General features: G+C 29.3%; 2 protein-coding genes across 5 annotated transcripts; both read left to right on the top strand.

Moving 5' to 3' along the window:
- The first annotated feature begins 2326 nt into the window (after nt 1–2326).
- LOC107930136 (RNA-binding protein BRN1) lies at nt 2327–7771 on the top strand. Of its 3 annotated transcripts, XM_041082396.1 has the most exons (10): nt 2588–2770; nt 2993–3075; nt 3606–3651; nt 5132–5183; nt 5336–5461; nt 5612–5691; nt 6379–6558; nt 6724–7069; nt 7164–7307; nt 7385–7771. In XM_041082396.1, the coding sequence occupies exons 2-10, from the start codon at nt 3044–3046 to the stop codon at nt 7510–7512; spliced, it is 1134 nt and encodes a 377-aa protein (XP_040938330.1). In that variant the 5' UTR covers nt 2588–2770; nt 2993–3043; the 3' UTR covers nt 7513–7771. The 3 variants fall into 3 exon arrangements, with proteins under 3 accessions (XP_016717204.2, XP_016717197.2, XP_040938330.1); XM_016861715.2 differs by lacking the exon at nt 3606–3651 and having other exon boundaries at nt 2327–2770; nt 6772–7069; XM_016861708.2 differs by lacking the exon at nt 3606–3651 and having other exon boundaries at nt 2327–2770.
- A 6247-nt stretch (nt 7772–14018) lies between these two features.
- On the top strand, nt 14019–14760 carry LOC107939354 (aspartate and glycine-rich protein). Of its 2 annotated transcripts, none has more exons than XM_016872690.2 (2): nt 14019–14162; nt 14264–14760. In XM_016872690.2, exon 2 carries the CDS (start codon nt 14305–14307, stop codon nt 14677–14679), a length of 375 nt encoding a protein of 124 aa, XP_016728179.1. In that variant the 5' UTR covers nt 14019–14162; nt 14264–14304; the 3' UTR covers nt 14680–14760. The 2 variants fall into 2 exon arrangements, with proteins under 2 accessions (XP_016728179.1, XP_040938329.1); XM_041082395.1 differs by lacking the exon at nt 14019–14162 and having other exon boundaries at nt 14169–14320; nt 14375–14760.
- The last annotated feature ends 2677 nt before the right edge of the window (nt 14761–17437 follow it).

The raw sequence follows: 17437 nt of genomic DNA, 5'->3' as shown, positions 1-17437 counted from the left end.
ATCACCGCATGTTTGCTCTACCTAACGGGAGCGAAAAATTTATTTTATCGATCAAAATCAATCTTTTCAAAATTAGACCTGTAATTGGTTAGGGCACTGGTTCAAAGATAGGGGTTGAACAGATTGACCTGCAAATCGATACAAACCGATTGAACAAGACCAAAAAAACCAATTGAACTATTTTTTTTTCTCTATTTTGATTTTTTTTAAATTTTTAATAATTTATTTGAACGAACTAGACGAACTGATCAAACCGGGAATTGGTGGTTTGACTGGTTCAACTACTACTCTAATTTTGAAGAACAAAAAAAAGAAAAAGAAAATGTATAAGAGAAAATATACTTTTATTATTTTTTATTTTTTTATCTTTTTTACCGTAAGTTAATTTTTAAATAGTGTTTTTAAATAGACTTAATGATTTAACTAACAATTGAAGTAATAAGATATCACCTTGAAAAAATAATAGTTTAGGCATCATTTGTGACAAAAAAGAATGTGTAAGTATCAAAATAGAAAAATACATGGTTTAATTACTAATTTGTGAGTTAACCCTTTTTTTAAAATATACTTAATGGTTTGACCAACGAGTGACCACTTGTAAAAAAAAAAAGATATCAAAAAGAGAAAAATGATAATTTAAGTACAAATTTATAGTTTCAACCTATAATAAAAATACAACATTAAAAATGATTTAACTCCTTAAAACGCCACTAACATGTGGCAGAGTTTTAGAGGTTTTCAAAAATAATTTTAAATGCTAAAAAGTAAAAAAAAAACTAATATTTATATATAAATTTGTATTTTTTATTTAATTTTGAAATAAGAAAAAGTCAATGAAAAAAAGAGAGCGGTCCTCACACATCATTACACCAAAATACTTTTATTGCTGAATTTGACCACTTTGACAAAAATTCTTTGATTTTCTATCGTATTGTCTTCCTTACACCAATGATAGACAATAAAAAATACCACACATCTTAACTTCGAATATTGAATTATTACAAACACTAATTCAAGTAATTAGTCTAATAAACTAAGTCACCTAAATAAATACAAATCAAACTCACACTGCCTTGTAATTGATATGCTTTGGCTAAGAGCAAATAACATTGTGCATAATTTGAGTACTAAGTAATAATTTAGTTGACACAATCCTAAAATAATAAAAAAATTTAGTAACGTCGCGCCTTATAATCATTCTTTAGAATGCGGAATTATTATTTACATAAAAAAAGTATTTTCACTATTTTGTTTACTTAAAACACAATCCTAAGTAATAAACAAAATCATAATTGAAAAATAGGCATAATATCAAATCTAGTCCTTAACGTTTTTATCTTTTTGTTAATTTGATTCTTATTCTTTTTTTAAGTTAAATTTGCTCCCATTCTTTTAAAAAAGAATTAAAATTGTCAAATTTGACCATCAATTTTTTTAAAAGCGAATCAAAAAATATTTTTTTAACAAGAATATTAACTAAAATATTAAAATTTTAAACATAACAACTTGCATGACAATCCATGTGCTATCCATGCTAATTCTTTTTAAAATTTTATGAATTTTTTTTATATATTTTTATTTATTATAAGTTTTTATTTAAATAGTTTTAAATTATTTACTGACATGATGTATAAGACAAATGATGTTATATTAGCATGACATGTCATGCGAGTTATCAAGCCAACAATGTTAAAAATTAATATTTTAGTCATTGTTTCCGTTAAAAAAAATAAATTGACTTTTCTTTCTAAAAGTTTAAGATAAAGTTTAACTTAAAAAAAATAAGGATTAAAGTGACAAAATATAAATGTTAAATGTTAAATTTATTATTATAATAGGAAATACATTTAAAAATTAAATAATATTAATTAAATTCAAACTTTAAAGAATATATAATATATTGCAATATATAGATATAAGAAATAAAATGCTTCAATCATTATCAAATATGACTTTGTTTTATAAAACGGAACGGATATATATTGCCAATAACAGAATTTCAAATGGCGTAGACTTGTTAAATTTTCAAATAAAATAATTTTGGAGTTAACAAAAAATACAATATATTTAATAAAGGATGGAAATAAAGTAATTTTATTAATATAAAAAATTGAATGCATTCTTTTTTGGGGATAAAATAAAAGAAAATGAAAAGAAAAATATTAAACATATTGAAGTGCAGTAGTTTGTGTGTGTGTCCTTTTTCAATGCAAGGCAGCCGCGGGAATCATTAAAAATGGTCAAATGAGACAAAAGGGGTAAATACGTCATTCAACGACGCCCTCCCTTTAAAGTACAAATCCTCGTTCCAGCTCACAACTGTAACAAAGTACATCCACCTCAAAGCTCAGGAGTTGCACAGCTGTAAGGGTATTTTCGTAAATAAACCAAAACGGTAGCCCCACTTTGCAGCGAATTTTAATTGCAATAAAATAAAATCCATTGAAGATCCAACTTTGCCCATCCAGAAACCCCCCATTTTTTTCCGACGACTTAAAAAAAAAAAATTCAGCTAGAGAAAGAAAATCAAATAAAAGAGAAAAGAGAGAGAGAGAGAGAGAGAGAGAGAGAGAGGGAGAAGAAGAGTAGCAGGCATTAATGGCGGAAGGAAAAAAGGAGAAGAAAGCGACGAACGAAGAGAGCGTGAAGCTGTTTGTTGGTCAAGTGCCGAAGCACATGACGGAAGCTCAAGTTCTCGCAATGTTCGAAGAGTTTGCTTTGGTAGACGAAGTCAACATCATCAAAGACAAGGCTACTCGTGCCTCTAGAGGTTCAACTTTCTTTTTTCTTTTGTTTTAAGTTTATTATTATTATTTTTAAAAGTTTTAAATCTCTCACATTGTTCGTTCTTCTTTTAGCGGTTGTCTTTTTTAGTGATTTGTTTGATTCGTTTAGTTTGGAGTGAGATTTGTCGTGTTTTAGTGTGGTTTATGGTGTTTGGAACCCTAATTTTGAGGTATTTTCTCGTTGCTTTTCTTTTATGTTGATTAAGGGTGTTGCTTTGTTATATGCCCGTCAAGAGAAGAGGCTGATAAGGCGGTCAATGCTTGTCATAATAAGAAGACATTACCTGGGGTTAGTTCAACTTTTGAATTTCTTTTCCTTTCATCTTAATGAATTTATTGCCACATTATTAGTTATTGTTGTCAAAATCTAGCTGGTACTGTCCAAAGATTTTCTCCACTGATCTTAAATTCTTAATGTATCGTACATTCACAATTAATTTCACACTTTTAGCTTAATTCAGCGTCTGACCTGCAAAAGTAGCACCTAACCGCTATATCTGTCCACTCTATTTCACTATTGATCTGAGGCAGTCAAAATTTACTGCATTTTAAACATTGTGGTAGTGGCATGAATCTCAATATTTACTGTTTTTGACGCTGAAAGCTTGTATTATATGACATTATTTCTTAAGCTTCCATTAAAACTACCTTGCAATTGTGTTCCCTGGCATTTTGTAACGAACTTGGTAGAAGTTCTTTTCTGCTTCATTGTGCTGATTAAGGTACATGCAAATAGTGCAATTGTAGAATATACGAGCATATAAATTTGATAATTATTTGTACTTGCTCATTGAAGTAAATCAATGTCTTGAGTTTTAGAGACAACGGAAAACGAGAAGATCACAGCATCAAAGTCCAGCATGCTGTAAGCTTATTTTTTTAACACCTGGTTGTTTTCTGATGAAATGAAGTTTTGAGAAATTTTACTAGTATGTATAAGATTAAGGCTAGGGGTTTCTATGCTAGGTACCATTTTAGCAGCACATTATTTCAGCGAGAAACAAGGTGCTTAATGATTTCAATCATCAAATTTTAAGAAATTCAAATAATTAAGCAAACAATAGGTATTGAAGTTATAGTGATAGGGCATCACATAAGGCTGACTAGTCTCCAGTTCCCCTCCCTCCCCCCCCCCAAGTAATCTCCAGCTATTTTGCATGTTGTCACATTATGTCAATCGATACCTATCATAACTGATTGACCTGCTTACCATCTTCGAGTGAATAAATGCATGGCTTATCATAAGAATTATATTGTAATCGAAAACAATGAGCTAGCTGATCAAATGAATTGGTCTGGTTAGTAATTTCAATGTAATGAGTAAAAAGTGTATGACTTGAGTGAAATGAATGAGGTGATACTGTGGTTTTGGAAATAAGGGGAAGTATTTGTGCATATTAATGTAAATAAGAAAATGCTTATCAACAGAAAAACCTTTCAACGGTTATAAGGTAACATCAAAATGAGCTTCTCCCAGTCAGACTTACTCCCCTTAGTTCCGTTATGTGCCTTTTTTGCTGATCATTGATCGTTTTAAACTATGTTTGAAGCACCTTTCTGCCCTTCTTTTCATGAAATGGTTGTTTACTTTTACAATACAAATGAGCTGCTGTAGCAAATTGGAAATGTTAGAATGTCTAAACTGGAAGTAGATGAGGACTTCATTCTCCACAGTTAATAAAAGAGATGAATTTCTTTATGTAGCTTGACAAATCAAGGAGTCTGAAAAGAATTCATGATTTCATCGTAATACTGCAATTCAAAGTATGTAAGCATAGTTGATAGTGCAGCAATGGGAATCCTCTTTATATCATCTCCTGTACAAGTTATATTAGATTTGATAAATTTTAAACAAGAGCAGGAGAATCGCATGGTTATGCTTGAGCATAGATCTAGGAATCTAATCCAAAGAAAACCAGTGTTCCTTCTGGGAACAGTTGTTACTAGAATTTGATTGACTAAAATAAATTGTATTTTTGCATCAATTTATCCTAAGATGATACTAGTGCGACTGGATAAATTTATGCCACAAGTTTGGCGTACATTGTCAGTCATATTTGCATTTTATTTTCATGATTGATCATTGTGCATTCTGTTATGATGGTGTAAGATATGCATCTTTATACAACATAGTGTATCCTTGAGCTCGGGCTTAGAGTGGTTAGTCACTCGATTCTTTTCCTTCAAGCCTTTAACTAAAAATTTGGTGACAATTAATCCAAAGTACTTCATTGCAATCTCCTATGTCTGCTATTGTATATTTTGTCCATAGTATTACTTTTACCATGCCAGTGTTATTACCTCCCTGAGTAGGACTCATCTTTCTGTTGTTTTGTCTGATTCAGGCATCTAGTCCATTGCAAGTGAAGTATGCAGATGGCGAGTTGGAAAGATTAGGTATGCGTAACTTCTGTACATTAATTGCTTATTATTCTGCCTCCTATGAGGTTGAAAGAATTGATTCTCATTCATCTTTTGGTAATGCTCTTTCTATGAAATCCTTGGTTAAAATGAATAATCATCTTCTTTTTACTGCCTGATGGATTTAGAGCACAAACTCTTTGTTGGCATGTTGCCAAAGAATGTCTCTGAAGATGAAGTTTCTGCTTTATTTTCTAAATATGGAACCCTAAAGGACCTACAGATTCTAAGAGGTTCTCAACAAACAAGTAAAGGTGCTTATTCTTTGATCTTGTTTCTTTTTGGTTTGTTATTATTATTATTATGTAGAAAATATGAGAACCACTAAATTGCATTAACAATAAAACCTAAACCACAAGCTGATTTCAATATGTGAATTGTAGTTTTGTTGGTTTCTATTGCAGGCTGTGCCTTTTTGAAGTATGAGACAAAAGAACAAGCCCTTGCTGCCCTGGAGGCCATTAATGGAAAGCATAAAATGGAGGTTGGTATATTTTTAGATGCTTCTGCTGTTGAAAATCAACACATTACCATGAAGCTTGTTCTGGGTATCTATTCCTGTTTTATATGGTATGCAATGGTTATATGCTGACCAGCTATCTTACATAGTCATTGCTCATTCATAGGAATGAATGTCATCAAAATTTCACTTATTTCATGATGTTACCTTGTGAGAATTCTAGTTTCTAAAGGTTCCGATACTAACCTGGAAATTATTTGCATTTGCGTCAAAGGCTGATGTCTATGGCTTTTTATCCCTATTATGTATTGTAAGCCACAAAGCAGATCTCACTGTTATAAATAATAGCATGCTGCATCCAGAATCAACATTGTCAAGCTAGTGGGCTCTCTTTGGAAGTCAATAATCTTTTATCTTCATCAAGATACACTTGGATTATGTCTGGAATTTTGTTCTAGACCCTAGTGGTTTGGAAAATGCATATATACAACTTGAAGTCATTGTCTTCATTAGACTTTGATCTTGTACCAGATAATCAGTTTTTATTCTGGCATCTCTTTCCCTTTGGCACCGAAATCTTAGTTAAGGATGCCGTGGTCGTTTGCCTGAAATAGCATCTTATTGTTATCATGTATGATAGTGAGTTAGACGGTTAGTTATTCTAATAAAACTGGGGTACTATCTTCTGGTCTTTATCTTCTGCTGTTTTAGGGTTCAAGTGTCCCTCTCGTTGTCAAATGGGCAGATACAGAAAAGGAAAGACAAGCTCGAAGGGCCCAGAAAGCCCAATCCCAAGCTTCGAACATGCCAAATGCTGATTCACCACATCCTTCATTGTTTGGAGCCTTGCCAATGGGTTATGTTCCTCCATATAATGGATATGGATATCAGGTTGGTTTTCCTTTTCTTTTTCTGGATTTTTAAATTTCTGAACAAACTCATTAGTGATTCTGTCTCCTATTAACTGAGCTATGGGGATTGTCCATTTTTAGTGTCATGATGCTTAGCTGAGCATCTAATATCTAAATATGATATATCATCTCATTATTTATTTAGGCTCCAGGAAGTTATGGACTTATGCAGTACCGCTTGCCACCAATGCAGAACCAACCTGCGTTCAACAATATGATTCCTCCTGTGAATCAAGGAAGTTCGTTGCGAGGAATCACCCCTGAGCTTGCTCCCAATATTGCTCCTAGAAATTATGCTGTGCCTCCTACAAGTTATGTGGGCTCAGCTTACCCAGCTGTACCAGGTCTTCAGTACCCCATGGCATATCCTGGGGGAATCATGAACCATCGTCTGTTGACTGGTTCACCTGGTTCAGTGCCACAAGCAAACATAAATAGTAATTCTTCATCATCTTCCCCTGTTGGTACAAATTCAGGAGGGCAGATTGAAGGTTTGCTATCTCTGATCATCTTGGTTTTTGTTGTACTTTCAAAAATAGATTCTTGGTTGTAGTATGTTATTAAATAGTGTATCCTCTGACCTAGGTCCACCTGGTGCAAATCTATTTATTTATCACATACCTCAAGAATTCGGTGATCAAGAGTTGGCTAATGCTTTTCAAGGATTTGGCAGGGTCTTAAGCGCAAAGGTTTTTGTTGAAAAAGCAACAGGAGTTAGTAAATGCTTCGGTAAATGTGTTCTCTTTTACCTGTTAATCTGATATGATTGTTAAGGAGTTTTATCTCTCAACATTCTCCTTTTGCAGGATTTGTTAGTTACGACTCTCCAGCAGCGGCTGAAAATGCAATAAACATGATGAATGGATGCCAATTAGGTGGTAAGAAACTCAAGGTTCAGCTTAAGAGAGACAACAAACAAAACAAACCTTATTGATTAGGAGGTGGTAGAAAATCTTTGTAACATTTGGTCACACGGAGCTTGGATATATTGACTGACTGGTATCAGCCTTTCGGGTGGATTGAGGATAAGCTGTGGTCATATGTTTCACTCCATCCTCCTTGTAATTGCTTCATGGGATCAAATTCCCAGAAACTTGTAATTTATGGCGCATTCCATGCCTATGCAATTTGTATTCTGTGTATCATTGAATTCCATTTAGATACTAAACATTAATTTATTGATTTTTCCTCTAGAACATCTGTTTGTAGTATAATTTTGCAGGGACAACCAGGATACAACATTCCTTTAATGTATTTGTTTCCACTTTCAAATAACTTGTTCTCAACAGTTTTGAATTTTTTTTCCTCAGCAAGATACATTCTGAGAGTTTATTCAATATCTCTGTACTTCTCTTTTGTTCCTTGGTGAAACTTCTTTTTGCTGATATTTTTAAGGATTCCTTCAAGCTACCTGAAGTGACCTGACATTCAGGTATTATGAAATCATTTATGCATAGCGGTCTATCTTTATGATTTTTGCAAGAGAATTTTTTTCAGTTCTCCTTCCATATATTATCTGCATTGCTGTCCCTTGCATATTTTTACTGTAATTATGATTTATCATTTAGCTACTTATTTCCCCTTCTTTGAATTTAGTTTCTATTGAGATTTGTAAGATTTTAGTTGTACAACTAACATCTATCGTACCTATCTTTATCTTCAGTAGCTTAGTTCAAGATGATGGAGATACATTATCTAGATAGATACTACCCAGTTTTCTTCGTTGAAATTTGGAGGTATTTCTCATGCTCCGCTGTTTCAGTTGAGCTTTTACCTGCTTGGTTATATATCTGTTTGTCGCAGGGTAACCAGGGACCGAACATCTTCGGTATCACTTGTTGCTTCCATGTTGACTATTGTTTGTACTGGGATCGTGAAGCATTACTGAAAATCAAGGTATCATCTATCTCATTTATGAGAATCATCAATTTATCATTGTGACATCACTAGGATTAAAATTGTACGTTCTGAGGAGCAGTCACATTACTTTGACAAGCCTCATTCAATAACTATTCCTGACGTGATGAACCTTCTTCCTCGCATTTTATATCTCCTTTGATACTTGCTTATTTTCATTAGTTCATGGCTGCATTAAAATGATTTTTATTTAACCATCATTGTGTGGTTAATGGTTTCTTGTAATACTGCTAGTTGTTGTTGATCAAGTTGATATAAAGGACTAAATCTTGACGTGCGCAATTGGCCATGTTCTTGACATGCGCTATTGCACTGTTCCTTTCATTTTCCGTTCCTTCCATACGTGTCTCTCTTCTTTGTCATGCATGCCACATTGTCCATGTTCCTGTGGGTGCTGGTTGCAACCCGCTGCATTGTTGGTTTTTTGTTAAGTAGGGACTTTCTAGAAGCATAAAAGGCAAAGAAACGTCATTTGTTTTATTCAGATTTGAGTACTAGTGATATAAATCTGTTGGCTGCTTGTGACGCCCGGACCCTTCTTTCATGATTCTTTTCCCCTTTCGTGCTGGTTCGGTCCTGTGATTGTATCAAAGTTTAAATCTTTCGGTGGGTCTTCATCATTATTAACCTTATCTATACTTTTCCAGATTCTCATATCTCAGTGAAATAACAGAAATACTAAATTATTAAATAGTCCATGCTTGGTGAAGTAATGATCCATCTTTACCTCTCTACCACGTTTTCTATTATTTGATTTGTTGGGAGGTCGGCTGGTTCGATTTCGAACTGGTTACAAATTGAACCAATATTCTACGCCAAACTCATCTGTTCTCAGCAGTTCCATTTCCTTTTCTTGTTTACCTACTAAATTATTATTTCTTATCTTAGTTCTTAGTTATTCAGATGGGTATTATTTGTGCTTGATTGTATTTGTAATTTAAAAAGTTTATTTTATTTTCTTCCGTTTTGGCATTATTAGTCATGAAAAAGGAATTTAAAAATGGATTGACAGGTTTCACCCAGGGAATAAATTAATTCCATTTATAATAGAAAGAAAGAAAGGTGGAGCAAGAAATCCCAGAATTAAAAAAAAAGGAAAAAAAAAAAGAAAAAAAGAAATGAAATGAAAAAACCGAAACTCGCTTAGTCAATTGTTGAATACCATCAAGTAGCTCTACCAGTTTAACACGTGGTTGATTTCAGGCGAAATAAAAAACTGCCATAAAATAAATTCCAATATATTTTTTGGGTAAACTACTCAAACAGTCCCAGTATATCTATATTTTTATGTTGGTCACTCATTTAAAAAAAATTATTATTTTAGTCACTCTTGTTAGTTAAATTTCTTATTTTAGCTACTCCCCGGCGACATGATTTTATTTTGATTTTATTTTGATAATTTTAGTCACTCTTGTTAGTTAAATTTCTTATTTTAGCTACTCCCCGGCGACATGATTTTATTTTGATTTTATTTTGATTGATATAATAATAGTGTTAGCATTATAAAATTTTACACAATATGTAAATTTGATTTTAATCCTAAAAATTCAAAAAATATATTTATAAAATTTTCAAAATAAAAAGTAAATAAAATTTTAAAAAAATGATTATTTTTCATCAATTTTTTTGGTTTTTAGATTTTTGTCTGAAAAATATATTTTATATAATATTTTAAATATCAAATATTTATTTTATATTATAAAAATTTAAAATTCATTTCAATTCACACCATTGTACTTTTTATTGTGAGATTAAAATTAAACCAAACAAATTTAAGTACAAACTAAATTATAACTGAATCAAATTTAATAAATCTCAAATTCTTAATCGGAATCAAATCAAACAAATTTAAGTAGGAACTGAACTATAATGAAATCAAATTTAATTTATCTTAACTTTTCAATCGGGATCAAATAAAAAATTATTATTTGAATTGGATTTTTTTTTTGTTCAACCTTAGGAGTGAGTTGGTCTTGCGATTTAGAGTTGAAATCAACCTACCTATCTATCTATCTATCTATATATATATATATATATATATATATATATTAATTTTTGGATTTTTAACCAAAAAAAAAGGACTTTGGTTTTATTAATGTCGGATTAAGTGTTGAAAACACATACAGAGAACATGATTTAGCTATAAGTAACAAAATACTAGATAAGTATAGGGGGTCTAGTTGAAGTAATCTCATGCCATTAAATTTGCTTAGGATTGAATCTCCTTGTTACTCTTGCCATTGCCTTGATTACATACTTAAAATTCACAACTTGGCAGAAGAGCACTTTTTATTTTTTTTAATTTTTAATTTTATGTACTTTTTATTTGAAATCTTTATAATTACAATTTTTTTTTAAATTTTTAGGCTTAGGACCAAATTGATACAAAATGTAAACATTGAGAGAGAAATTGTTATTTTTTTTAGAATAAGGATCGAATTGACATAGTGTATTAATATCAAGGGTTAAAATTATTATTATACCAATCAAAATAAAGCCTAATCAACATTCTATTTGTATTTTAACGGAAAGTGACTAAAATAACAAATTTTTAAAATAGGTAACCAAAATAAGAACACGAGTAAACTCGAGTGACTATTTATCATAGTTTACTTTTTTTACTTTATTATTATTATTATTGATGAACCCCATGTGATTTTTTTAGTATACATTCAGTGCACGTTATGTAGTAAAACATCTCCATCCATCCCTTTTAGTTTCCCACTCTTTCATTGTACGCTCCGTTTCCCTATATTATAAAATCATAATCCTCTTCATTTGGGTTAACCTCTTCTCTAAGTTTATTCGTCTATAATTTTTTTAATGGTATTTAAGCTTGTTAAAGTTTGATTTTTATTATTGTTTTTTTTCCTAAAAAGGACAAGTGTTTTGACAAAAAGGGAAGAAAATTGTTGGATGAGTGTTTGGGTAATGGGAAAAACACTTCCTTGTTTGCAGACGGTCAAATATAGCAGTAACCAGTAGTTTGCTCTTTTTTATTTTTTTTTTAGTTTTCTTTTGTGATCAAAATAGACCCCAAACATTGGTCATTCTTGGATTGATGTGTGAATTAAAAATTAAAATATGTAATTTAATTTTTTATTTCGGATTTAAAAGTTTAAGTTCAGTTGTTACCACCAATAAATTTCTTTTATTAAATTTTCTAGGGTGATGTTTTGAAATTAAAAAAAAATTATACTTGAAAGTCATATAATAATAAAAATAACATTGAAAATATTAATAAAAAACTTTTTTTTCTTAAAAATGCCTATTCAAACTCATGATAAAATAAAGTTGTTCTCTTGAATAGTATTCTTAAGAAAAATTGCTGTCAGCATTTTAATTGAAATAGTTAGAATTATTAACTATTTAGATTAACTAATGTCATTATAAAAGTAGGGGGATCAAATCATGTTAAAAATTAAAAATAATAGATTTAATCTTACATTTTAGCATCGCCTAGGGACCAAATTGAAATTTGACCATTGTCTTTTAATGTCAATTAAAACAACTCAAACCTAATAGAAATAAGAAGCTACATACATGCCAACTTCTAAGACTCGAAGAACTAAATAATAACATTATAAAAAATATATGAGACTAAATTATATTAAAATTAAAGTAGAAAGATTGAATCTTATCTTTAAGCATAATAGAGGAACCAAAGCTAAAGATTAATCATTCTTCTAAAATGTGGGGGGCCCTCGTGTCAATTAAGGAAGGACCTTTCAATTAATTTTTCAAAAAGGAGAGAAAATCTCTCCCATTGTATTTTTTTTCCATAAAATTCAAAATTTAAACTTTTCACATGAGAGGTGGTAAAATAATTCAGGCTCGATCCTCGTAATTTTTTTTTATCACACAAGGGATGATAAACTTTTCACAAATATAAAATCTGAGTTTGTGTCAGGGCTAGATTTTGATCAAATCCTCATCACTTTGCCCTAAAAATTATCAAAAATACCCTTATATTGATTTTGTAACTAATTATATATATTAGAACATTTACAATATTTTAATTATTTTTATGTCTTTAATTAAATATTTTATAATTTTATAATATGTATTTTTATTTAATTTTGTCGAAATTAATATAATATAAAAATTAATTAATATTTCAAAATGGCTAAGCATGAGAAGGGAATTTTATTTTTTAGGGGTTGGAATTGGATATTTAAATTTTGAATAAAATCGATTTAAAGGCAACATTGAGTTGGATTTGGAAGGAGTAAAAAATCACCTTACCTAATTTCACTCTGATACCATCTCTAAGACTTTACTTGGTAGAATAAAAAAATTAAAAAATTAAAAAATTAAAAAATTAAAAGAGTAGAAAAATAAAAGGATAGAAAATATCATTTTTTCAGTGGTGTACTTGATAGGATAGTTTAGAAAATAGCTTGTTAGTTGAAATAATAAAATTGAGTTATCAAAATCGATAATATTTTAAGTTTGAATCCCATCATGTACAAATATATATATTTTTAGATTTTATATATAGACACAAAATTGCCAGGATAATATCTATTACTTTGTAGAAGTAAGTGATTTTTAGTAAATTTTCCACTAAGTTGGGACCCATTTAAAACATGACATTAACTTCGTAAAAATTTTAAATATTAATATAGATACATCTCTCTCTCATATTTTTTCTTCTCATGATTTGTTTTTATACAATAAGATAAAAAAATTTAAGGGTACAACTGGTCACCTAACTATGCTCGCATCACTAATGTTTGAATTCATTTCTGTTTTAGTCACTCACCGTTAAATTGATAATAGAAAGACTTTTTGTAATTGGTATAATAACACATTAGTCCTCAATACTTACATATCTATCAATTTGATCCTAATTCTAAATAATTCAATAAATTTAACCTTTCACATTTACAAATTCTTTCAATTACAACTTTTAAAACAAAGGCGTTGTAACAAATTTATAGATGTGAAATGCTTCTGTTTTAAAAGTTGAAAGTTTCAGTTAAGAAGTTTGAGGATCAAATTGATAGAATTTGTAAATGTGCATGGTTGAATTTATTAAATTATTTAGAATTAGAATCAAAGTGATAGAATTTGTAAGTATTGAGGACTAAATATGTTATTATACAAGTCTTAAAAAAAACTTTATGTTATTAATTTAATGGCTGGTGACTAAAATAAGAATGAATTGAAACGTTAGTGTCTAAATTGAAAATTTTTAAAATTGAATGACTAAAACAGGAATGCGAGCAAAATTAGATGACCATTAGTAAAATTTACCCAAAAATAAATCATCCCTCCTATACCATTTTCTGTCATTTTCCTTCTATACAAAGCTTTCCATTTTTTTATTCAACCAAACACAAACTGTTTCTATAGGCTAATTGTATTTCATATTACCTTGTTTTACCTTAAAAACAGGTACAAGTAAAATGTGGGGGCTTCTGGAAGATTTGGTTTACTTTTTTTTTTTATTTAACACGTTTTCTTCCTTCTAGAAAAGTAAAAGGCAGGCAGATTGGTTCTGAATTTAATAAGGGTTCAAATTCAGCATGCCAACAATGCCCACAGCCACACTCTCTTTTTCTTCTTTAATTTAATATTTTATTTTAATCTATCTATCCATCAGCTATAGTATACAAAAGTCCTTTCATGTTATAAAAAGGGAGACTTGAAAACAAAACAAAAGTCAGTCTTGTGCTTTTTTGCTCATGTTTGTTCTTTAGTGCTGTTATTATATTATATAATGAGTAAAGTTATTGATATCTCTTCTTACTTGCTGTTTGAAGCTACTGGTGATTCGGAATCTGGGTGTTGTTTCGATCCTGCCATGTCTGTTATTAACCGTGATGATGATGATGATGATGGTGGTGGTGGTGGTGGTGGTGGTGGTGGTGGTGGTGATGATGATGATGATGCAGAGTCATGTAGCTGTGATACTACTACATCTGATGTTGTTCATGGTGTTAGAGAGGTTAATAGGTTTGAACAGAAAGCAAATGATGATGACGACGACGACGACGACGATGATGATGATGGGGAGGTGGTGGAGATGCAAAAGGAGGTTCGTTTGCATAAAAAATGCAGGGATGATAGGCGGTTCAATGGAGGAGCGGCCAAAGACAAGAAATCATCTACTGTTGATTCAACCAAAACCCCGAAAGAAAGGAACAGGTTATTTTGGGAAGCTTGCCTAGCATCTTAAGCTGTTAAATATTTATTATATCTGCAATTACCATTAAGTGTGATATAATTGAAAATACATAAATAACTATTCTTTAACTCACTTTCTACTTCCAACTATACAAATTATCTGGCTTTGAGTGTATTTAAATACGTTTTTATTGATTAATATTTTAGATAAATTTTTTTGATTTATGAATAATTTAAGTAAGTCATCCGATAATAAAATTTGTGTTTACATATCTCTAACTTGTTTGATAACCATTATAGTTAATATATCGTATAGAATCTGATGTAATTGATCTCCAATTCTTAAGGAAAGTTGAGAAAAATAATTTCATTGGTAATTACAAATAATTATACTCAAATTCAATTACCCAAAACTTTTTTGTATTAATAATAATAGATTTTAATTTTAATATATATATTATATTTTTTAAAATATAATTATATGTTATTTTATTAATTTCGTCTAAATAATTTAAAAATTTTATTGATGATAAATAATTGACTAAATTAAATTGTATTTATTATTAATTATTTATATTGTGTCAATGATCGATCGATGATAATAATGTGTATATGTTTAATGTTACAGAGAGATTAACTTAATAAATATGGTAAGCTAAAGTAATTAGATAACATTGTTTAGGATGTTTATTTTTCTTATTAATTTTATCAGTAATCATATTTTTAAATATTTTTTAGATTGACGTATTATATATGATAGACTGATTTTAAGTTTTGTTACTTGTTTAAAGAATTTTTTCTAAAGCGCTATCAATAATTTTTATAATAATTATTATCTTTTCAGAATTTAAATTTATATAGCATAATTATAATATATTATTAAATATGACACAAGAAATTACAATATAATTACGTTCTATTAATTAAAAATGGCTAGAAAACTAGAAATTTTCATAATTATAAGAGAGTGTGTATTTATTACCTTATCTATGATGTTTAAACACCGTTAATAATCTTTGAGTGTTGGTTTTTTAAGTATATGGACGATTTTTCATATTTGTCCCTAAAACTTTTTAGAGACAGTTTTAAAAGATAATTGTTGGAGATGACTTAAGTTGTCTTTGAATCTATTGATGACTTAAGTTGTCTTTGAATTTATTGAGGACGATTCTTAAATTTTTAGGGATAGTTTAAATTTTCCGAAAGCCACTATAGAGACTTTTGCACCAAGAGTTAGATTGCAATTTGCACTTTCTACTAAAAAATGGGTAAATTAGCTTATATATATTAGTTCAAACAACAAGTTGATCCTTTTGTCAAAATTTTCATTTATTTCTATTGTTAAGTGGTTACATATTACTGTATGGTTGCTTAAATTAGTCCATCCACGTAAAATTTCATTCATTTTGCTTGAATTAATCCCTCCATATTAGCATGAGGTGTACGTGACACGTTAAGTGTTATTGTTTGGTTTCTCCAGCAAACATGTTAGCACTTAACAGTAAAAATGAATGGAATTTTTAACAGAAAAACTAATTTGATCAGTAAAAATGGATGAAATTTTTAACAGAAAAACTAATTTGATCTTTAATTTAATATAGAAGGGCTAATTTGTCTTTTTTTTTTGCGTAGAATGACAAAATGAAATCTAATTTCTAGTACAAAGACTTCCATGGTACTTTACCGAATTTTAAATAAAACAAAAATGTTCTAACCATTTATGTGATTGTAGCTTGTTAGCAATCATATTCATCGTCGTATCATTAGCCAGATTCAAGTATAATATTGATATTGATATAATTATTTAGGTTTGATTCGATAAGAAATAAAGTCTTAAATTTCAAATTTTTAAATAGTTAAATGAACTCGTTTAGATCTTACTCACATTATTATTATTAAATAATATTTTTATTTAATATTACTATCTTTATATACTTTTTTAATTAAAATTTGAAATATAAACAACTTAAATATTTTTAATATTTACATTATATTAATTTTATAATTATATAAAAATAAATAAATGACGTACATAATATAAAATTGAGAAATGAACTAGGTTGGACTCAAATTTTGAATATTAAAACTAATTCGATTCGTATTTTAAATAAATTTAATTTTTATTTAAATTTATTTTTCATATTTAATATTTTTATCTAAAACCCTTTTAAATACCAAACTATTCTTCAAACTTAAATGCTTAACCTAACTTTAGAATAAAAATCTTTTCAAGCTGAGCCAAAGTTTAATCAAATTATTTCATATTATTAATTTTTAAGAAGAGATACCCAATAAATTTAATGCTTAAATATCAAATCAACCTCTTTTAATGATTATTACCCAGCAAGAAGAATGCACCAAACTACAGTTTGATGAACCCAAGGATCGGATAGTTGAGCTATGTTATGTTCATCCCTCAAATTCGAATGCGTTGGATTAAGTTTAAGTATGATATTACTATCATATATAATTATTTAAGTTCAGTTTGATTTGAAATATAAATTTTAAATTTTATTTAATTATGTTTATGTTTGTAAATGATTAACTTAAATTCATTTAAGTATGTTTATATTAAAATTTTTAAATCAAATTATTTTTATTTAATATTTCATAATTATATATATAGTGGTGGATCTTGGAACAAAATTTTGAAGGCTTAGAAAATTTTCAAAAATTTTAAGAGTTTACCGAGATTTTTTTAAAAAAAATTGAGGTCAAATTAAATTTTTTTAATTTTTTGTGAGATTAATGATAATTTTTAAAAACTTTTAGGAGAGATTAATTAAAAATTAAAAAAAAAGTTGTATTGA

This window comes from Gossypium hirsutum, chromosome A12 (assembly GCF_007990345.1).
Source record: "Gossypium hirsutum isolate 1008001.06 chromosome A12, Gossypium_hirsutum_v2.1, whole genome shotgun sequence".
NCBI classification, from domain to species: Eukaryota; Viridiplantae; Streptophyta; class Magnoliopsida; order Malvales; family Malvaceae; genus Gossypium; species Gossypium hirsutum.
This window is presented reverse-complemented; position numbering and strand designations above follow the sequence as displayed.

Excerpts from the sequence above, each read along its gene's own strand:
- LOC107930136 (XM_016861708.2), top strand. The coding sequence starts at position 2,599 with ATGGCGGAAGGAAAAAAGGAGAAGAAAGCGACGAACGAAGAGAGCGTG. Across the intron at positions 3,076-5,131 it reads ATAAGAAGACATTACCTGGG|GCATCTAGTCCATTGCAAGT; the intron begins GTTAGTTCAACT and ends TGTCTGATTCAG. Across the intron at positions 7,070-7,163 it reads TTCAGGAGGGCAGATTGAAG|GTCCACCTGGTGCAAATCTA; the intron begins GTTTGCTATCTC and ends CCTCTGACCTAG.
- LOC107939354 (XM_041082395.1), top strand. The coding sequence starts at position 14,221 with ATGAGTAAAGTTATTGATATCTCTTCTTACTTGCTGTTTGAAGCTACT. Across the intron at positions 14,321-14,374 it reads TGCCATGTCTGTTATTAACC|GTGATGATGATGATGATGCA; the intron begins GTGATGATGATG and ends GTGGTGGTGGTG.